This window comes from Meriones unguiculatus, chromosome 8 (assembly GCF_030254825.1).
Source record: "Meriones unguiculatus strain TT.TT164.6M chromosome 8, Bangor_MerUng_6.1, whole genome shotgun sequence".
Lineage (NCBI taxonomy): Eukaryota > Metazoa > Chordata > Mammalia > Rodentia > Muridae > Meriones > Meriones unguiculatus.
The window spans coordinates 21,248,733-21,272,153 of NC_083356.1; the positions used below are offsets into that span (position 1 = coordinate 21,248,733).

Sequence of the window (23,421 nt, forward strand, 5' to 3'; positions counted from 1 at the left end):
TTTCTCTGACCACCTTCTCCCTTCATCCACCCCTTCCTCTGCAGAAGCCTCATGCTTCAAGTTCAAGGACTCTGCTGCATTTTTGAAACCTTTGGGGCATGTTCTCCCAACCTGCCCATCTCCGTGGGCTTGAAGCTCACAGTCATTCTCTGGCTGCTACTCCTGAGTCATCCCCACCCAGCCTGCCTCCCCAGGTCCTGCCCCAGAAGAACGCTGCTGCCTGGAGCCAGGGCTTTTAGAGATCGATCCTTCACTCAGCCATGGGCCACTAACAGGATAAGGGATCCTCCAGCGCAGACAGGAGAACTTCCTAAGCACCCCTGCTAACGACCCCTCTTAGGCCATAGCTGACTCCATCCTGTCTCAATCTATCCACCCAAAGAACTCAAAACTCAGAGGGACCTTGGGGCTGTGTCACTCACAGTCCCCGAGCTGTTACGAGATAGCCAAGAAAGCTTAAGACAGCTCATATCTCCCAAAGTAGCCTCTCCTCTCTTACCCAAGTTCTGGGGTCTAAGGAGATCTGTGCCCTCCCCCAAAAAAGTTCATCATGGTAAATTGAAGTTAAGCCATACAACAGCGTAAATGACTGAAGCCAGACTCGGGAGTGAATCTCCACACGTGGCAGCCTGACTTCCCTTGGAGATTATGACTGACGCAGAAGTTCTTATCTACCAGGAGGACTGACAGCTCCTGCCACCAGCTGTCTGCACACTCCTGTCCCTGACCCCAGCACTTAGCATCTGGGTACAGAGAGACTATGTGCTTTCTGAGCAGCCCATAGCAATCGGAGACCAGGACATGCACATGAACTCCAGTCCCAGCCAGGGAGTGACTCTGGGGTCTCAAGCAAGCCCCTTCCCATCTCTAAGCTCCCACTGGAGCCCAGGGACACCTCACAGGCCCTCAGAGGCTGTCCCAGCCCCTCCTTACAGAATGTGAGCCAGTGAAAGTATCAGGGAGATGTTTTCCGCCTCTGCTCGGAGCCCTGCTGTGGCTCGCAGGTTCTCCTGGTGTACGTTTGGAAGCCCTCCCCAAAGCTGGCCAGCAAGACCTACCTCTTCTCCTTCCCCTGACTGCCTCCTTTCAGCCTGTGGCCTCCTGCCTTTCCTGAAGTATGTTCTCAGGCACATCCCACCTCAGGGCCTTTGCAAGAACTGTCCCTTCCACTGGGAGACACTGAGGCACTCCCAAGACTCTCCAGAACTGATCCTTCCTGGGCACTCCCTGCAAGGAGTTCCACTCACCTCTGCAACCCCAGGAGCCCCTCCCCCAACAGCTCTCTGGCTTGACACAGCTCTGAAGCGTCTCTAAACCCTCTCACGAGACGACGTTCATCGTCTCTGCCCTCTTCTAGAGCAGAGTTTGGGTCACTGGGATTCACATGCTCTGCTCTAGCCATTACAGCATGCAGATGCTCAACCAAGACTTGCTGAGGGAATAAATAAGCTTCTCTCCGGGCCCCGGCCACACCAGCTCAACCCAAGTTCACAGCTCCATGAAGCCACACCAGCCCACCACAGCCAGATGCCAGGCGAAGTGGACTGGGCCCCTCCTGCCTGCCAAGAGCGCTGACCTAATTTCCATAGCAACAGCCCCCTTTGCTCCCCAGACCCTGCTCACCTTGAAAGCTGCCTTCCACGGCCTCTATCCCTGCCCTGCTCCTCCTGTCCCTGGCCTAGCTGTCACTCTCCCGCCATAGCCTGTAATTAATTTCAGTCGCTGCCAGGCCCCCTTTGAGCCCAAGCAGCAGCTTCATCATTAATTAACTTTTTTTTTTTGAAGTTCAAATGTTCTAATTACCAGCGAACACCCCCATTTCCCCACACACACACACACACACACAGCCCAGCCTCCCTCTCACAGCCCAGTTTTTACAGCCTCTATCCTTCCTGGAGACCCATACCCAGTGTACCTGGCAGGCCCATTCAGAGGTGGGGAAATTCAAGGCCCCTCCTGGGTCACATGGCTGGGATCTGTCTACATCAGACCTGCTGGGCTCCTTGGCCAGTGTCCCCTCTCAGCCATGCATCCTGTCTTTTGCAATGCTGCCCCTGCCTCCCTGAGCTCAGAGCATGAACCTGACCCAGTACCAGCCCCTCCTGGAGCTGCAGCTCTAGCCCCCGCCTCTCCAGCCAACCCCACGAGATGCCAGGCACTGAATCCTCATGCTTTTTGATGAGCCCATGAAGGAAAGAAGAAATTAAGTGTAAGGGGACAGAGTTAGCCAGGTGTAATGGTACACACCTCTAATCCCAGCACCGGGAGGCAGGAGGTTCAAGGCCGGCCTGAGCTACATAGCAATACCTTGTCTCCAAAACTCAAACCAAAACAAGCAAAAGTGGGGTGGGGCTGGGGGTACAGCTCAGATTGGCAATGTTTCACTAGTGTGCACAGAAGCACTGGTTCCATTCCCAGACCACATAAAGCCAATCATATCAAATCCCTGTAGTCCCAGCAGCATTCAGGAGGTAGAGGCAGGAGGATCAAGAGCTGAAGGTCACCAGGCAGTGGTGGCACATGCCTTAAATCCCAGCAGTTGGGCGACAGAGGCAGGTGGATGCCTGTGAGTTGGAGGCCAGCCTGGTCTACATGGAGAGTTCCAGGCCATCCAGGACTACACAGAGAAACCCTGTCACAGAAAACCAAAAACGTTGAAGGGCATCCTCATCTACGCAATGAGTCTGAAACCATTTCAGCCTACATGAGGTCTTGTCTTGGTGGGAGCAGGGGACAAATTGACTTGAACTAGCCAGCGGCAGAGGCAGCCTTAAATACACAACTATACCTGTCTTTTCTTGCCCCCAAACTAGTCTGTTCCCTCCATATGAACCTCTGAATGTCTCGCCTGCTCGCTTGCTCTAAAGCCTCCCATGGCTCCCCATCACCCCTTGGCCTGACACCCAAGAGTGCCCGGATTCTGATCTCAGTAAGTTCACTGGCTGAATTTCCTGCTGGTCCTGGCGCACACTGAGTGCACACCTGCCAGCCTACCCACTGCACAGCTTTCCCTTCCCCCTGAGACAAACCCCTGCCCAACCTCACTCACCTGCTACCCACTCCTCCCCCATGGTGCCCAGCCTTCCACCCACCCGGTCTAGCACGTACCACAGTGATGACCTTGGCAGTCACTACAACTGCTTCATGCCAGGCACCTCAGGGATGTGACCTTAACTGTCACCACCATCCATCAGGGAGAGACAAGGAAGTGGGTCTGGAGGGCAAACGTGATTTCCACAAAGGCACACTGCAGCTCAGGCTGAGCAACTCCAAAGTGCCAACGGTGTCCTCTGCAGCTCAGCCACCCCTAAGCGTGGCACAGAGGCCCTGCAGGCAGAGCAGGTCCAGCTCCCGGGCCCCTCAGCTCCTGCTGGCCTCAGGCACAAGGGGAAATCCCAGATGGCAGGGCCTGGCCCCCATCCAAGAGTTCCAAGACTCAGAAGTCAGGCCAACGCGGCACTGCCGCCCATGGCTCCTGACACATTCCCGCTGGCTCAGGGATGAAAGGCCCGGAGCCTCCTGGAAGATAAACCAGGCCATGCATGCAGTGAGGGTAGGAACTGTCAGAGGAATCGTAGCCTTCAGGTTGGGTGGCTTGGTGGCCTGATCCAATACCTACTTTCCCATCATTAATCATATTCACCAAGGAGCTTAGGGCTCAAGCAGGCCAGGCTGAATTCTGGGAAAATGGAATGAAAGATGAAGACCCCACGAGATTAGATGGGGAATTCTGGGTAATAAAACAGGTGGGGTTTGAATGCTAGCTCCACAAGAGAAAAGAGTACTCAATATCTCCCCATTGCCCCTCACAGCCAGAAACCAAGCCTTGGCCAGGCATCTAAAGATGTGCAATGGGGACCCAACCACCCCACCTTCTTTGTCTGAGGCCTCAGTCTCTAGAGGTGACAGCAGAGCAGCCCCCTTCAATCCTGAGACAGTGTGGGATCCAAGGCCCCACTGCACAAATGTGTCACACGAACAGAGACTTGACCAAGCACAGAGAGGGCCTGGACCGTTAGGGATTCCTGTGTCACTGTGGTCTTACAAGCCCACCAGCCTTGAGCTTCCCCACCTATCCAGGCACTACCTGTCACCCTGAACAGCCCCAGGTGGCCATAAGCGCCCCTGCGGAGCCCACAGAGCAAATCAGTGTCCATCAGATCAATGCAGTCTCCTTAGTGGCAAAGCTGGCTTTTCAGCAGACTCGAGAGAAGACACCGGAGCACCCTTGTGAGTGGCAGGGACCTTCCAACACCTACCTCAGCCCCACCACCAGCCAGCCAGACCTGGGGGAACCCTCCAAAAGCCTGGACCCTTACCAGCTGTCCGCACTCCTACTGTTTCCCAAAGTCCTCAAGGCCATGCAGAGAATTAATGAGCACATAATAAGGAGTGCCTGCTGTATACCAGCTGTCCAGTGCACACCTGCTTGGTTACAAACACTCGCCAGGTGACCGAGAGTATCTGGCAATAAGCTCTGTAACCAAACATCAAGCCAGGAACTGGGGCATAGGTCTGTGATCCTGCACTCAGGAGGTAGAGGCGGAAGGTATGAGTTTGAGGCCAGCCTGGGCTGCACAGATCCTATCTTAAACAAACCTGTAATGTCAGCACATGCAGCAAGGAGCCAGGAGGTCCCAGCTTGCAAAGCCAGCACGGCAGGGTCAGTAGGAGGAGCCTCTCTGACAACAGAGCCGGGGCTCTCCTGGATTTCGGAGGGAACAGAGATCCCACCTCGGTGTTCTCGCTCGCTCCTTCACACGATCTTGAGTGGAGGCGGAACGGGTCTTTACAAGTCCTTTGAGTGGCAAAGAGGGTCATCCTGGCCGGGTGTGGAGGTACACACCTGCCACCTCAGCACTGGGGAGACTACAGCAGGAGGATTACCAGTTAGAAGATACCTGGGCCGCAGAGACCCTGTCTCAGAAACAATGGCCATCGAAGAATCAGGCGGCCCGCAGAAGCCCAAGACATGGTGTCTCTGGAAAGTCCCTCAGCCTGGCGGCAACCACTGCTGCTGTCGTTTGACAGATAAGGAAAGGGAGGCAGCCAGCACTGTGGCATGTGGCATAGCAGAATCTGAACTGCTTCTTGCTGGCTTCGGGTCCTATGTTCCCAGCCACACTCTGTCCACACCGTGCTCAGCACCTTGGACCCTTGCGTTCCCTGATGTTGAGTATTCAGGGGTCCCTGCTTTGCCCTTCTTGACTGGCAGCTCCAGGAGAAAAAGCCAGGGTTGTGTCCATCACCACAGCCATAAAAGATCAAGGTGAATCAATATGGAACTCCACAGTCTGACACCGAGTCTTGAGAAGACCAGAATATGGGTCAGGCTAGGTAGGCTCAGGGCCACTGGGGACTCCACCACACAAGGAACATACATACACACACACACACACACACACACACACACACACACACACTCACTCACGTGCACACAGACACACACTTGCCAGGCCCAGACAGGACAGTGACCAGGCAGAGGGACAGTGCCACTCTGCCAAGCAGGCTCTGCAGGGCAGTCTCCTCTCAAAGAGCTGCCAGAGGGCTGCGTGGTTACCATGGCGACCACCACCCTCCTTCCCTCAATGCTGATGAGGCTTCTGTCCTTGGGGAGGGGGTGTGGAAGCTGGGGAGGGAGTCTGAGGGGGGGAGCACTGGGCTAGGCGGGGGCGGCCAAGTTTGTTTTTATTTTTATCAAATCTGAAATCAGATCCGTTTCCCAGGGTTCTTCTACTCCGTTGTCTAAATATGTCAAGCGGAGGAAGGGGGCTGGGGCCAAGTCCTCCGTGATGGGGAGCAGGCACGAAGGACAGTCTCCCTGCCAAGCTCCCTCAGTCTGTCTCCAGGACAGAGGAGAGCTCAGGCCCCGGGAAACTCAGAGGCCTGGTCTACACAGCCCAGGTCCTGAGCCAGATCTGATTCCGTGAGGCCTGGTCCCCAAGCATCTATGAAGCACCTGTTACATACCTAACATGCGCACCAGTGGGCTGAGCTAAAGAACATTCCCGTCAGGGCTGGAGAGACGGCTCAACAGTTTTAGGAACACTGCCTGATTCTTCCAGAGGACCCAGGTTCAATTCTCAGCACCCACATGGTAGCTCACAACTGTCTGTAACTCCCGTTCTGGGGGATCTGACACCCTCACACAGACATACACGCAGGAAACACACCAATACACAGAAAAATAAAAATAAATAAATTACAAAGAAAGTTCACTTTGTACCCTGGAAATCCCCAGAATACAGTCCTGTTCCCAAATCATTCCTGACATATGGCCATATTGTGTTTGCCACAAGGACAATGGCTGCCATGTTTGAAGGCCTGGGGATCAAGGCTATCCAGTCACTCATTCATTCATGTATTAATCTATTCAACTAATCTTTATGGGTGATAGTCATTCTGGAGAGTTGTTTAACAGTGTCTACTAAAGTTGAACACAGACTCAGGCTCGGGGAGGCAACCACTGGCATCCGGTAGGTAGAGGGACATCCCAGGGACACTGCCAAACACCTACATTGCACAGGGAAGTCCCTGCCGCAAAGAAATCAGTCAGCCCAAATTGCCAACAATGTCAACACTGTCAAGCTCATTGGCTACATGGCGAGTCTGAGGCCAGACAGGGCTATATAAAGCCTTGGCCCAAAAGTAAATAAATAAAACATAAGCAACATGCTGGGGTACCCACTGTCTCTGGCCTCCAGTGAGATTTTCCCAGCATCCCTTGCCACCCTGCTCGGTGACTTATCTGCAGTTACAGCTAAGGAAGGCAGTAGCTAGGATCAGGCCCCTTGCAATTCCTCCTCTGATACATGTTTGTAGATCTGCTCTCCCTCACCACCTCCACCGTACCCCCGGGAGACAAATACACTCATTTTCCAGTCACAGAAAAGAAGGTCTAGAGAGTATACAACTGGCCTGAAATGGCACAGCAGTGAGCTGGCATTCAGGCTACAGGTTCCACTCAGTTTGTACGTCCCCAGTGACAGGAAGTGTCCTGAAGGACAGACAGCCAAGCCTGGTTGGCTCTGCTTACAAGCCCTGAAGTCCCTTAAAATAAAGGCAAGGGGCAATCTACCCTTTTCTCTCCCTTTTCACCTTTCTCCCTTCCCATCCTCAACCCCATCTCAGAGTCCCCACCATAGAAAAATTCAGTGGATTTGTCCAGTGTCTGATTCCCATATTCCCAGCAAGCTGTGCTGCCTGGCACAGACAGCCAGAGGGGCAGGCAAGCAACAGTGAGTGGACAAAGATGCCAGTCTGGAAGAGACCTCAGGGTGGGTGGCAGGAAAGTGGCTCTGACCAAAAAGACTTTCCAGACATACCACTTGGCCACTAAGGAAGAGATGGTGTTACAGGCACCAGGACCACAGCTGTCCAGGGGTAGGCATGGCCTCAGGAGCACACCTCAAGGAAACTGCACCTACAGAGCTCGCTGTGACCCTCAGCAGCCAAGTGTGAACGAATCTGCTACGACAACCCACTACTGGCCAGGCTTGGTCGCCTCCCCCCAGCCGCCCTGTGCTCCTGGTGGCATCCTGCAAACTTGGGAGTCTTCCGTGGGACAGCCACACAGGACACCTGCAGCTGTGAGGAGGTAGGACTCACATCTCCTGGAGGCACCATGGAGGCCAGGGAGGGGTTTGCAGCCCAGCTGCCCTTCTTGACCGCCCTCTCCTCTCCTTCCCACAGCTACTGCTCCTTATTCAACACCCATCACTCATTATTCTTCCAACACTCCTCCACTGGGGCTTCCCTCTGGACCTCGTGCTTAGAAGCCAGAATGAAGGACACTTGGTCCCTGATGCCAGAGACCCGGTAGAGACAGAGGGTGATGGTACTGCCTCTCTTCCTGTGTGCTGTCCTTTACCACATCTGCCCAAGAACACACATACCTGCTCATGGTCACCTGTGCGTTTTCACAGCAACACACACACACACACACACCTTTTCCTCGCTCCCAGCCAGCAGCACTGGGCCTCTCCCTTGAGGCTCTTCATCTTTTCTGTCTTAAACACAAAAATGATGGAATTATTTATTTATTTATTCATATGTGGGTTGTTGTTTTTTTTTTTTATCCATATGTATGTGTGGAGGTCAGAGGACAACCTATGGGAGTCTATTCTCTCTCCCTCCACCAATGTGGGACCTAAGGATTGAACTCAACTTGGTGGCAGCCAAGTACCATTACAAATTAAACTATCTCATCAGCCCAGAATAGTTTTTAATGTAAATTTTCTAAAAACTTAGGAATAGAAATGGAATCTGCTTACATATATAAATATACGCTAACGTGGAATTAGTTGTTAGGCCAGGCTGGCCTCAAGCTTTTAAGGGTGTTTGTTTTGTTTTGTTGTCTGTTCTTTATTTCTGGGACAGGATCTCTCTCTGTAGCTCTAGCTGCCCTACAACTCACTATATAGAATGCTGACTTTGTGCCCATAGAGATCCACCTGCCTCCGCCTCCATGGACTGAGATTGCAGATATGAACCACCACACCGGGAGAAAGATGGGTTTTTTGAGAAATACACATGCTTTGTTAAAACACAATAAATAACAAGGCCCAGCAGCAGGTCTAAGGTTATGTGACAATCTGTCACCATGAAGGATCTGCCTATTAATCCAAGGGCCCCGCAGTGACCCTGGTGTGACAGGAAGCACTGGTGACTCTTCCCCCATGTGGCAGGAACTGCTACTGTGCCATGAGGGGTGGGTGTGGGAGGTGGGGAGTGGGGAGGTGTCCAGTGTTAGTTTTTACCTTCACTGTTTAGAAAAGAAATGCTAAATGAAACTCAACTTGCCCCCACAAGAGCTTATGAGCCCCAGCTTAAGACACCTGTTCTAGGAACCCCCAGACCAGAGGAGTCACCCCAAGTCCCCAGTCTGGTCTTCCCACTTCCTGGACTCTATCCTCCAGCACTGGGTCTCAGATGCCAGCCCTGGGCCCTGCATCTCCTCTCCCTGACCCCGCTGTTGACGGCCTTCCACAGCCAAGGTTGTCCCAAAACTGAGTATCATTTGCAGCAAGCAGGAGCCCCCAGATTCTGCACCAAAGATCTCTGTCAACCCCGAGTTCATCATACATAAAGGGGGACAGGCACACTCGCTGTCCACAACACATTCCTGTGCTTTTCCACCTCACCACCAGCCTCGAAAGAGGCCTACAGCCCTCCAGAACCCCCTTCTGCCCTAACAACCTGTCCATAGCCCTTGGGAGCTTCCTTCCACACTAGCGGCCAGTCCATTTCACTGTCTCCTCATTACCCACCCCTCTGAACCCCGCCACTACTTTAGAGATGTGTCCATTTCACTACCAGACTGGCCCTCCCCACCTACTCCTCACTACACAATCCCCACACCCCACTTAGAAGTCTCTGGACGGCCCCCTCCCCCAGCCTTGCCTTCTGAGATACATCCTCCGTATGTATGTATCCCAGCAGCTCTTCCAAAACCAAAAGCCTGGATGCTCTACACCACACCACACACCCCCACACCCCCACACCCCCACACCACACCCAGCCTCTGCTTCTCAGCCCTGAACACTTGGCTGGGCATTCAGGGCCATTTGGCTTCACCACCATCCAACACCATCCCTGCCCATACAAACTCCACCACTTCACCCTGCCCGCTCAGAGGCATTCCATCGAAAGCCTTGCCACATATCTGCTCTGTACAGTGATGGAGGGTGTAGGCCTGGAAAAGAGGTACACATCAATAAAACATGGAGCTTGCACACAAGAAGTCTCTAGCTAGCAGAATGGAGGTTTTATATTGCACACCAAAGGTCCTGAAAAGCATTCGTGGAGAAAATAAGAGTCTTGTCTTGTCTTGGCACTGAGCAGGTGACAACATGAGCGAGGGAAGGGCTGAAGCATAAGTGGATGGGAAGTGCCTCCTCATGAGGACAAACGAGAAGTGGTGAATGGACGGAAAGATGGAAGACAGGTAAGCAGATAGGTGGGTGGACGAATGGATGGATGAGTGGAGAGATGGATGATACACAAATGGATGGACGGGTTGTTAAGTGGACAGTTGATGGATTAATGGCTAGGTGTGTGGACAGAGAACAGATGGACAAGTGGGCTCCTGGAAGGCGCTGACACTACAAGCAATGGCCATTCCAGTGGGGAATGGGGCTCGGGTGGCATAGGAAACCCTTTGCTCGGGACTCAGCTTCATCCTCCCTCCTAATGAGACCCACTGTCGGGCTCACACTGGTCCTGTCATAACCCCTGGGGTTTCTACCCTCAGCCCCAGTGGCTTTGGGACTGGCAGCCGTCTGAATGGGCTGTCTTATGCATGGAAGGAGGTGTGTCTCTAGACATTGTCATATGTCCCATGGGAACAAAATCAACCTGACAGAACCCTCCAGCTCCCACTTGTATGGGTGAGGAAACTGACACTCAGGGAAAGGGTTACTCCACCCCCAGGTCACCAAGCTTGTATCCTGCAGAGAACAGACCCGAGCCGGAGGACAGACAGTGGGACCCCATCACCACCAGCAGCTGGCAGTGATCAGGGAAGGTCTAGGAACCTCTCCCACTGCATCTTCATCCCCAGAGGGACACCGAGCCCAGAGAGGCCAAGGTATCCACCCGGCACCACACAGCCCCACCTGGCCGATCATGAAGACAGCGCCGCAAGAGGCAGGCAGCCCCGCAGCAACTTGCAGGGAGATCAGCAGAGAGACATTCCGGCTGATTAAAAAGACTATTGATTCCTCCCTGAGGGAGACAAGCATGGCCATTTGTCTCCCAACAGGATCCTGATGGTTTGAGGGAGACGGCAGGTCAAAATGAGCCTGGAGGCTCCCGGGCAGGATATAAGAGCCAACTAGAATTCAGTCAGCCAGTCCCTGTCATGTTGATGAATGCCCTTCTTTTCACCTCTTGTCACCCTCACCTCCAGGCCCGGTGGTCCCACGTAGCAACTTCATCCCCGGCCGTCTTCTCTTTCACACAGTGAGGCTCTGGTGGGCTCCTAAGCTGACCTCATACCTCTTCCTCTTTCACCACCCTAATTCAGAAGGGTTGGGGCTTGGCTGCCTCTTACATTTGACCGGGGGCTCTGTAGACACCTTGAGTGTCTGGACCTGCCTGGTGGCCAGGGGGAATGACTGAACCCTAGGGCACCTCTGTTGGGAGCCAGCAAGCTCCAACGCTCATCGGATGAACAGCTGAGACAGTCAACAGTGTCGCTGCAAGAACCTCCTGGCTGGCTGCACACCCTGTCTCTCCCTCAGAACCCCTTCCCACACATGCCATGGCATGTGCACACGCACACATGTACATATACACATGTAATTAATTAGTTAATAATTAAAAGCGAGGAGATAAAAAGAAGACCGTGTCCATGGTCCGGCCTTGCTGGTCACCTGCCATGCCCCCATCCCACCACCCACTGTTACAAGTACAAGCCTTTACCTAGGCTCCCCAGCCCCTGCCTCACTCACTACAAATCCCCTCTACCAGTAACACACCCCTTCAGCTCTTCTGGAAACTCCTATTCATGAAGCAAGACCCAGATAGAAAGATCCCTTTCTGCAGTTAAAGCTTCACCAATACCCCGGGACTCCATCACAGGCAGCCTCAACCCTTACTATTCTTTACACAAAGCTCTCCAACACAGACCCTGAGGCTGCCCGGTGGGGGCCAGGATCTCCCTAGCCTGGCCAGGCTGCTCTAGCTGGCTGTTGGGACCCCAGCAACCAGTTGGAACAGCAGTCCTTGCTCTGGCCTCCCATTGCATCTTGGGGGATGGTACTTGACTCTGACTCTTATTTGTGAGAAAAACAACTTTCTCCACACCAGATGGAGGAAACGGACAATTTCCCGGGCATGTGTTGCTTCTCCCGGCAGTGCCTGCCACCGTCTGGACTGTCCCATTAGGCCAGGGCTGGAGGAGGAAGGAGCCCCTCCTACCCAGAGGGAGCTGAGCCAGACAACCTGGAAAGAGGGTCCACAGTGCTGGGCTCTAACTAAGCAGTCTGCTTATGATATATAATGTATAATATACAATTATAAATACACAATATATTGTATATTACATTACATATTTTATATGTAAGAGGTTCCACCTCTTCACATTCAACAGGTAATCTCAAGTGAATCACACTCCCTCCTAGGTCTCCATCCCACCCCATCACCCAGCTAAAGGACATAGGGTTGGCACACTCCACACACACACACACACACACACACACACACAACCTTGAGAGGTGCCAAAGCGACCAGAGCATCAAGCATGGGAATATGGAGACTGGCAATGCTGACCCAACATAAGAGCCTGGCTGGACTGGGCAGCAGACGCTGCCTTGCTCTCCAGGGTCTGGGGAAGGTGGCTGTGTACGGTTGGTGGGTTCCTAGCACTGGAGAGAACAGCACCAACAACAGGGAATGGAGCTCACATGGGGAAGCATGGGAAGGAGAGTGTCTGGGCTTTAGGATAGGATGTGAGAGATGTCAGGGAGGAGAGCAGGCAGTATCAGGAAGAATTACAGACACCTCAAGCCACTACACTATGCTAAGCCCATTGTAGAGACCAGAAGACATCGAGGTTGAGGGAGACAGAGGAAGAAAGGGAGAGGGAGGAAAGAAGGGAGGAAGGGAGAGAGAGAAAGGGAGGGAGGAAGGAAAAAGGGAGGAAAAGAGGGAGGGAGGGAGGAAAAGAGGGAGGAAGGAAGGGAGAGAGGGAGAGAAGGGAGGGAGAGAGGAAGTAGCATCCTCCAGGCATGAGTGAAGGACACAAGCTCCATGCTCAGGAGCCCCAGGACTACAGGAGAAAGGAGAACTGGGGAGGGGCAGCATATCCAAGCAAGGTGTTGTGGGAAACAACACAGCTTGAGACCCTGTCTCCACTACAGGGAAGGGAGAGAGAATGAAGACAGATGAAGTGGGGAGGGGGATAAGAACAGCAAAAGCCCAGCCTCAGCGCCTTTGCACCCTGGGTAAAAGATTCAGGTATGGTGAGGAGGGACTTTCCGAGAGCCCAGAGCATCCCCACATACGTGCTGAGAGATCCAAGGAGCCTTTATTTGGCAGTCTTGTCTGATACAGCAGATCTGAGAGGAAGCCAGTCCACAGACGGGGCCAGACTAGTTGACCGAGACAGGGGCAGCAGTGATGGTGACAGGGTGTTTTGCAGGACTAGCCTTTCCTTCCTTCTCCATCTTTACACTGTCCCAGGACATACCATACATGTATGGACACAGACACACACACACACAATGCCTTCTCTTACCCCGGAGCAGCACACTTCCTGCTTGCATCCTCCTGAGCCCATCACCATAAACCAGTACCCAGCTACCCAGCTGCTGCAGCCATTTCAGGCTCTACCAGCCATTTCAGGGTGCACACAGCAATACTCAACACTTAGCAGCTTGCCCAGTCCTGGCCTTGAAGCTCTCATCCCATCCCAATGTTCCCAACCAGGTTTCACCATGGCCCTGTTACACAGACACACAAGCAGAAGCTCAGCAAGCGAAGGGCCTCACCCGAGACCACTCAGCATTGAGCCAAGCTCAGGTCTTCATTCACTCAGACACCAAGATGCAGACACCCTGGCGTCACCTCTCAGTCACTTGTGCCCAACACCAGCCCCAAAATCTGCAACATCATCCCCACAAAATGACCAGCACTGTGACCTCTGAGACACCTGGCATTCAGTAGATGCCCTGGGGCTCAGCATTCCCATGTATCCCTGGGTAGAATGGGTAAGTAGATACTCTGAGTCTCTCGTGACCAGCAGAAGCCACCAGGGCTATGACCACAGCAAGATCTATCCCATTCCTACACAAAGATGGGACAGCTTAGCCAGGACAAATACCAGGACCTGCTACTAGCCACTTCATCAGCCCCAGCAGGCAGCTGCCTAGAGCCCAACAAAGATGGCAGCAGAGCAGACAATGCCTGGCCCCCTTCCAGGCCGTTGCCTGCCCTGCCATTCTGCAAGTAGGGAGAAACTGGGGATTCCAGGTGGAGGGACTTGTCCAAGGTCAGCGATGTTGGCTTCTGCCTGATCCCAACTGGAGAAGAGGCCTTCTTAGCCAGTTAGCTTCTTCCCCACCATACTTGCTCCTACCACCCCTCAGTACAGGCCGTCACTGGCCCAGGAACACACAGGAATGGGAGGGGTGCCTGGGATGTCCAGCTGGGCACAGCCAGTAGGTCCGTGAGGACGTACACCAAGAGCCTGGGACACTATGACCTACCCCACCGCCCAGAACTGCCAGGCAAACTTCGGGCCCCCAGACAGAGTGTGGAGAACTGGGTTCAGGGAGCAGCAGAATTCTGGATAAAGCTGGGGGTGGCGGCTAACAGAAGTTGCGAGTTCCTGCCACCTTTGCCACATGCCTGCTGCGTAACCCAGCTGGATAAAAGTAACTCAGTCTCTATGAGCCTCACTGTCCCCATCTGTGAAGTGAGGCTATAAAGGCACCTGTCTCCAAAGATGGCCAGGGCGGCTAAAGACAACGCTGTAGATGAAGCCCTCCAACCAGCCCATGGCATATAGATACACCCCAGAGACCTGGAGGGAACCACCTCCTATTTTCTGTCATGGTGCCATTACAGAGATGGAAAAAAGTGGGTCTCCACGATGGACAATTAACATGAGCAAATGCAGTCACTTATGCCTAAGAGGGTCTCTGAAAGCCCAATAGTGGTAGAGAGGGGGCTTCCAGGTTAGTCATGGGTCGGGGAGGTGGGCAGGTAGCAGATGGCATGATCAATTAATGCTGCCCTGACACTGGCTTGGGCATGAGCAGCCAGACTCACACTGACTCATGTTAATAACAGATGAAATCGGATTTTCCCTGGGAACAGTGTCCGCTGAAGGTGTTATGTTCTAGCTGAAGGACCTGTCGCCTGGTATCTTATTGAATCTCCTGCAGGCAAAGTGTTTACTGAGCTGTGTGTGCGTGCGTGCGTGAGAGCTCGTTCGCCCTGTGACTCCCAACACCGTGGCAACCACATCAGCCCTGCTCCCTTGCGAATCTCTCTTGTTGTATCCCCCCCACCTAGGACACCGGTCTTCAGAATGCCCTGTGGAGGTACCACCACCTTCTTCCACCCACAGGAGAACCTAGAGGGTTCTGACAATGGCCATGGTTGCCCAGCAATGAGCAAAAGAACGAGGCCCAGTCGGTGTGACTCAGGTAGCCAGTGACTTCGGCGAGCCACGCTCCTCTCCCCGTGAGTCAAACGGCACAGTCCCTTCTCCTGGCATCACCAGCCCATAGACCTCCCTGTTGCTAATGAGTGTCCCAGGTCCAGGGAGTGGGATGATGCTTCGGTGAGCTGGATCCCTGCCTACGAGGGTCCCCACAGCCTGGTGGTTCACAGTGACTCAGGCAGTGACTCAGGCCTTGCCTGCTCTCAGCTGCGCAAGGAGCTGAGTCAGGGGCACCAAGTTCCAGAGAACCCTGGGCAGAGCCCCGGGAACCAGGGGTGTGAGCTCAGGATGGACTGTCGGGGGCTGACCCCCATGACCCTGCCCTGCCTGGGACTGGTAAAGAGGGGACAACCTCCTACTTGCCTGGCCTGAGCCTGCAGGCCCTCCTCTTCAGGCTCAAGTTTGGGGTGGGGGTGGGGTGGGGAGTGGCTGAACCACCATCTGCAAAAACTGCACATGCAAAGGGTCATATTTGGTGGTCACAATGACCGAAGGGACACTCCAGCATTCCATGCCAGAGGTCAGGAATGGCCAACATCCTAGAACCTGCAAGTCAGTCTAGACACTCAAATACCAACAGCCCCAAATCCAAGCAGGGCTCATTCAGGAAGAGCTTTAAATTAAGTGCTGACCCTGTCTCTCCTGGCACTGAGGAGGGCTAGGTTAAACATCACCATTCTGTGCCCTCCCACTAAGAGCTACATGCCCACGAAGGAGCACCAGTTTGAACACTACCCCAGTTTCCTCCCACTGAGGAGGACTAGGTTAGACACTGCCTGACGCAGCTCCCACTGACTGTGAGAGAGAGACATTTCCGACCAGGAAAGCATGCCAGACCCCGACGGAAACCCCTCTCTAACGCAGACTCTCTGAGCACTTGAAGCATACTTTGAGGTCCCCTAAGTCCCTGCCAGAGAGTGCCCTGTTGACACAGCAGTCTGCTGACTCCCACCCATCCTGTCTGCTAAGAGACTTCAGCCTCAGCTCTGTGATCACAGCCGAAGGCCCCAGGTCTCTGGACCCCAGACAAACAGCATCCCAACTGCCAAGTTCATATATCTGGAACATGAACTTTTCAGTTTGGGTTATTGGCATGGCCAGCTTTCCTGTCGCCCCACCTTAAATCCTACCTGTAACCTCACAGAAGCTTCTAGACTAATTGTCTCTGAGCCTGGAATCCCTGACCTCACTCTGCTTTGGCACCACCCCAGCCCTGTGCTCCAAAGTTTTGGCTGAGAACTGAGTCCACCTCAATACAGAAACAGCAACTGCTGTCCCTGACAGCACCAGATGATCCGGGGTAAGGAGACTTTCCCAGAAGAGGGGAAAAGGAAAGAAGGGAGGGAGGAAATGGAGAATGGGGAGGATGAAAGGGAGGGGGAAGAAAGGAAGGAAGGAAGGAAGGGAGGGAGGGAGGGAGGGAGGGAGGGAGGGAGGAAGGAAGGAAGGAAGGAAGGAAGGAAGGAAGGAAGGAAGGAAATGGAGAAAGGGGATGGATGGTGGAGGAAATAAGATGGAGGAATTGGAAGGAAGATGGAAGAGGTGGAAGATAGAGAAGATGGAAGATAGAGGAGGTGGAAGAAAGAGGAGGTAGATGAAGGAGGTGGAGGAAGTGGAAGGTAGAGGAGGTGGGAAATGGAGGAGATGGAAGGAAGTAAAATGGAGGAAGAGGAAGAAACAAAGGAGAAATAGAAGGTGGAAGAAGATGGAAAATATGGAAAGAGGAGTATTGAAGAAAAAAGCAAGATGGGGAAGAGAAGAACAAAACATAAAGGATGGAAAGATGAGAAGAGGGCTGAGGATGAAGGACCAAGAAAGGAAGGAGGAGCATAGAGAAAAAACGGTGGAAATGAAAGACTAGAGACTGATGTGGAGGAAGGAATATAGAAAAGGAGAATGGAGAGTGGAGTTAGAAGGAAGGAAGGAAGATGGAGGTTAGAGAAAAGGAGAAATACAAAGAAAAAGGACAGGATGGATGAAGGGTGAGGAGGATAGAAAGATACAGGATGATTAAAGGTGGAGGCAGAGGAGGTGGCAGAAGAAAAAAGGAAGGAAGGAGGTGTGGGATGCAGAGAAGGAAATGGAGGAAAGGGGAAAATAGATGGTGGAAGAAAGGAGACAAAGGAAGTGGAAGGAAGATGGAGGAGATGGGAGATGGATAGTGGAGGAAAAAGAACAAAGTGAGTAAAAGGAAAGAATTCAGGTAGATCATAAAAGATTGGAAGGAAGAATGAAATGAAGGTAGGTAGCAGGAGGATGGAGGGAAAGGTGGGATGCAGGTGGGTAGCAGGAGGATGGAGGGAGGGGCGGGTGGCAGGAGGATAAGGGAAGACAGCAGAGGGCAGAACAAAAGAAGGCGGCTGAACTGTGCCCCACCCTTCAGCTTAAATGTCTGTTTTTTTAAATTATTTTTATTATTTTGCATGTGTGTGCCACATGTGTTCAGAGGCCAGAATAGGGAGTCAGAGCTCTTGGAGCTTGAATAAGAGTTTCTATTACTGTCTTTCAATACCAAAAGCAGCCTGGGGCAGAAAGGATTTATTTGGCTTACAGCTCTTAGGTCACTGAATCACTGAGGGAAGTCAAGATAGGAAGTCAAAAAAGGAACCAGGAGACAGGAACTGAAGCAAAGACCACAGTGGAGGGCTGCTTACTGGCTTGCTCCCCCACAGTTTATTCAACCTGCTTTATTATTCAGCTCAGTACCACCTGCCAAGGACTAACACCACCCCCTGTGGGCTGGGCTCACTCACACCAACCATCAATCAAGAAAATGCAGCAGGGCATAGTGGCACACATCTTTAACCCCAGTGCATAGCCAGTAGAAGCAGGTGGATCTCTGAGTTCAAGACCGGCCTGGTCTACAGAGTGAGTTTCAGGATAGCCAGAGTTACACACACAGAAGGAAGGAAGGAAGGAAGGAAGGAAGGAAGGAAGGAAGGAGGGAGGGAGGGAGGGAGGGAGGGAGGGAGGGAGGGAGGGAGGGAGGGAAGGAGAGAGAGAGAAGAGAAGAGAAGAGAAGAGAAGAGAAGAGAAGAGAAGAGAAGAGAAGAGAAGAAAAAAAGAAAAGAAAAGAAAAGAAAAGAAAAGAAAAGAAAAGAAAAGAAAAGAAAAGAAAAGAAAATGTACCATAGGTTTCTACACAGGAAATGTGGATAGGGATATTTTCTCAATTGAGTCCCCACTTCCCAAATGCTAGTTTTTATGTAAAGTTGACAAAAATCTAACCAGCAAAAGCTGGAGGAGTTGTGAGCTGTCCATGGGTTCTTAGAACCCAACTTGGGTCTTCTGGAAGAGAGCGCACGCTGTCAACTACTGAGCCATCTCTCCAGCCACCAAATCTCTTTTCACCCAGCTCCACCAAAGGCCCCTCCTCTCCCTCCTCAGCCAACCCCATTGAGTCCTACTCAAACTGGACTCGCTGAGCAGAGGAGACAGGGAGGCTGAAGTCAGTAGGCAGAGTGACTGGAGGGCCTGTTTACCCAACAGGTCAGCAATCCAGCTGCCCAGTCTAGTCAGGGGACAGCCTGCGTTCCAGTGCTGGGCACTGCCCCCTGGTGAGTGTGACTGGCCCTGGCTCTCAAAGCTGGAAGGAGACTTCTCAGCAGCGCACTGGGGCTAAGAGAAAATGGCCGACACTGAGTCACGCACACTCAGCACACAGGACACTGGCCACCTCCCAAGTAGGGACCTCTCGATGACACTTGGGACAGCATTGCCATGTCAGCCTAGTCAGCCCTTCCAGAGACTATCAGAGCCAGACTCCCAAGCCAAGGTCTTCCACAGGCCAGAACCATGGTGACCAGCTACCAACAGAAGCTCTTACTCAGAGCATCCAAAATGCTCTCCTATCGCCTGCCAAGATAGACCTCTGACATTGTCCTGCTGTCTCCCTCCTCTAGCCTTCTCCTCCTTGACAACTCAAATGTTAGCCAGGCATGGCGGCATAAGCCTTTGATACCAGCACTTGAGAGGCAGAGGCAGGCAGATCTCTCTGAGTTCAAAGCTAGCCTGATCTACATAGTGAGTTTCAGGACAGCCAGAGCTACATAAAGACCCTGTCTCAAAAAGAAAGTAAGACAAAAGGGTGGGAGGGAGGAAGGGAGGGTCGGTCAACTGAACTTCCTGCCATCACTTCTTTGGCCTGAAGACTATTTGCTCACATTCTGCACACCCCTAAGTTTTTCTCTACACATTATTAAAACTGTGTGGATGGTGTCTGTCCCACAATCCTTGGGGCTGCCGAGAACAGGCTTACCTTCCATCTGGGTCCCCAGAAAAAAATATGAAAGTGGTCAGTGAATAGAATTACATAGCAGATCTGGGCATGGTGGCATACAACTCTAGTCCCAGTCTTCAGGGGGCAGAGGCAAGTAGATCTCTGTGAGTTCGAGGCCAGCCTGGTCTATACAGTGAGTTCCAGAACAGTCAGGGCTATGTAGAAAGACCCTATCTCAAAAATACCAAAGGGGTGGGGGTGGTCAAAGAGAGAGAGACAGAGACAGAGAAAAGAAGGAGGAGGAGGAGGAGAAGGAAAAGAAGGAGGAGAAGGAGAAGGAGAAATTACACAGCATGCCGTACCCACAATCCCTTGAGCTATCTCTCACAAGTGGAGACTCGAGTCCTCCTAGCTAAAAAGGAGGCATCTCTGGGTCCACTCCCTCCAGTCAAGGTCCCACTGGTTTCTAAGAGCTCAGGGATACAGGGCAATCATCAACCCAGGCCCTCAGCTAGGGTGAGCAGCAGGCCTGGGCTCCAGCATGGCTCTCTTGCTAACCTCCCAGGCATTCCTAATACTCAGCATGAGCTCAGCCCTGCTGTCAGATGCACCAGCTCCTGCCTGACCTGGGTGGCCTTGAGATCCAGCACCTTTGACCTGGGTGGTCCTTGTTACAGGCCACAGAGCCACAATTGGGATCCCAAAGCCTCCTCTCCACTGGTCCACAGCCACTAGCATCCTGATACCCACTCTCACAGCACAGTTCATCCCTGTAGCCTGGGCTTCAGAATGTAGCTCCTAGAACACAAGATGGCTCTTCAGAGGTCAGCCAAGTTCACTCTACTCCAGCAACACCCCTAGCTTCTCCCTTCTTGGGGGCCCCAGTTCCTGCTGTGCCTGTTCTGGAGCCCTCTTCCCCACACCTCATTCTGTATCGAGGCCCCATGGGACACTGCCCATCCATACTCAGCAAACCCACCACTACAGACAGCCCTGCCAGTGCCAAGAGGTAGAGGTAGAAGTATCAGAAGTTCAGGGTCATCCTCAGCTATACAGCTAATCTTGGCTATATGAGATCTTGTCAAAAAAAAAAAAATCCACAGCTTCATGTGGGGCCACATGAAGAGCCCCAGGTAATCATGGAGGAAGCAACACTGGATGCTATGATTTGAAGGATATGGCAAAGAATTTAGTCAGATGAAGAGGGAAAGAAAGGCTGGGTGTGTGCCTTTAATCCCAGCACTCGGGAGGCAGAGGCAGGCAGATCTCTATGAGTTCAAAGCCAGCCTGGTCTACAAAGCAAGTCCAGGTCAACAGCCAGGGGCTCTGTTACACAGAGAAACCCTGTCTCCAAAAAAAGAAAAAAATCGACAGAAGGAATGGTTTGTGCTAAGCCCAGGAGAACAGTATGGAGAAGGAGGCTGGGCCAGGGCACCAAGGCCTGGAGGGCTAAGTTGGGCATTTCTCTGAAACCTGGGGGGGGGGGGAATAGGAACCTGTGAAGGATCTTGAACATAGGTCCCAAAGTTTATGAACTGGAAATTTTATCTCTAGCACAACAGTGATGAGAGACAGAGCTTTTCAGAAGCAATCAGGGCTCAGGGGTTCAGAGCCCGTGTAGATTATTGCTGAGGGAGCTGATTCTTAGCAGGAAGTAAAAATGTGCAGCCATCAGCAGCTTCTAGCAGCAGGACCCTAGGTCCAGCCTCCATCCTTGACAGCTCCCCAGATGGCTATCTGTGCCCACTCACGAAGGCCCAAGAGGCTCGCCGCAGACCTCAGTTCTGGGGGCTAGAGGACCATGCTGGCAGGCCAGTGCCCAGGAAGCAGTTTTACCCATCCTTCCTTCACGCTGGCCCGAGCTGGGCACAGACACCCTGGCCTCCAAAGGATATGGGTTACATACCATCTTGATGCACCAGTTCCGTGGGCTCGTGGTCTGGCGCAGGCAGAAGAAGGCAACAGGCGCCAGGTCCGGGTGTGGGACATCAGGGTTGGTTCCATCCAGTGGCTCCTCCAGGCCTGGAGGGGACGGAGGGGGACTCCGGGGCCCCGGCTGCTCAGTGATTCCTGGCTCAGGAGCCGGGGCTGCTGCGGATGAGGGTGGTACAGAGCTGTCAGCCATGTCAGCGTGGAGCAGGAAGCCCTAGGGGACAGAAGGACACATGTGGGGTTTGGCTTGGCACCCACTCTCCAGCATACCCCCCTCATGGTGAGTGACACTGTTCTGAAAGCCTAGCTACAGATCCCGGAAGCCACCCCTCGCCCTCCCTGTAGCCATGTGAACTAGGGTAAGGAGACACTACGCCTAAGTCAGAATCCTCAACCAGATGGACATTGGGCAAGCCTAGTCAGTGTGGGCTTTGGCAAATAAATGAACAAACCCTTAAAATGTAAATGATGTCTTTTTCTTTTCTTCTTCCTCACCCCTCGCCTCCCCAAGACAGGGTTTCTCTGTGTAGCCCTGGCTGTCCTGGACTCACTTTGTAGAGCAGACTGACCTCAAACTCACAGAGATCCACCTGCCTCTGCCTCCCTGAGTACTGGGATTACAGGTGTGTACCGCTGTGTCCAGCTTTTTCTTTTCTTTACATAGTGCTGAACTAGAGTTTTGGTTGGAGGTGTGACTCGGTGGTAGAGGGTATAGTATGTGCATGGGCCTGGGTGCTAGTCCCAGTACTGCCAAAAAAAAAAAAATTAAATGGAAGTCTAGGGATGAGGATGTAGCTCAGTTAGTGGAATGCTTGCCCAGCAGGCACAACGCCCTAAGTTTCCTCTCTAGCACCACATAAAGCAGGCACAGTGGCACACCTAGCTTACCTAGCTCACGGAGCACAGGAGAGGTAGAGGCAGAAAGGATCAAAAGTTTAAGGGAATCCTCAACTTCACAGGTTGTTTGAGGTCAACCTGGGCTAGAGAATCTGTCTCCAAAAAATAAAATAAAATAAACTTAAAAGGGATGGCTGACCAGTTAAGAATGCATGCTGCCCTAGTTCAGTTCCCAACACCCACATCAGTTCACAACTGTCTGTAACTACAGCTTCAGAGAATCTGGTGCCCTCTTCTGGACTCCTTAAGCACCTGCACTCACATGCTCATACTCACACATAGATACACGCCCATATAAATTTAAAATAAAAAAATAAATCTTTTTAAAATAACATAATATAAAAGACTGGAGTTGCCTATCATATAAAAGACTAGAGTTACCTATCACATCATCAAAAGTGAAGCAAAATTTTAGGAAGATGAGGATGTTACTGTGAACACAGGCTCAGCTACCAGGGCAACATGTTACAAAGGAGAAGTTGAGTGCTGTGGAACCAGACACTAAGGAACAAGGAAGGAAGAGCAGAGGCTTCCCTGAGGAAGTGACATTTGAGACCTACACACACATACACACACACACACACACACACACACACATGAACACATGAACACACAAAAGCACACAGCGGATAAGAACTTGGGGATCTAGAAGACTAATCTCTCTGATTTACAGGTAGAGAAACTGAGGCCCAGAACAGACATACAGCTAAGTAAGAACGGAGCTGGGCCTCAACCACATAGATCTGTCTTGCCTCTCTGAAATCCTTTGTGCTTTATCAAGGGCCTTGCAGGAGAGTGTCCATGGCCTGCCAATCACACACCTCTCTGACTCCTCTCAGGAGCAGCTCTGGAGGCTAGCCTTTATTCAGATGCACTCAGCCACCTCACAGGAGCTGTTATCGGGAAACTGAGGCCCAGGAAAAAGAGTGGCTTATACAGAACCAGGGTGGATGAGACGTCAGAACTCTAGTTCCAGCCTTCCACATCCACTTAGGACAAGCAGCAACTGGCACTGGCCTGACCAGCCTCCCGGCAGGTTAGGAAGAACAGGCGTTCCCAGTGCCCAGCCCCCTACAGCCTCACCCTAGGGGCTGCACATCCCTGAAGGCTCGGCTAAGTTTGGCAGCAAGGTGGGGTAGGAAGGCCCGCACTCCTGGCAGCTGCTGGCGGCTGCAGGGCTATCGACTGAGCCACCCTGAGC

General features: G+C 52.6%; 1 protein-coding gene across 1 annotated transcript in view; it reads right to left on the reverse strand.

Moving 5' to 3' along the window:
• The window catches only part of Cacna1i (calcium voltage-gated channel subunit alpha1 I), a 110,963-nt gene that overhangs the window by 78,258 nt on the left and 9,284 nt on the right, over positions 1 to 23,421 (reverse strand). Inside the window, 1 exon segment of the mRNA XM_060389020.1 lies at positions 21,287 to 21,537. Coding sequence (XP_060245003.1) covers positions 21,287 to 21,516 — 230 coding nt within the window. The 5' untranslated portion in view covers positions 21,517 to 21,537.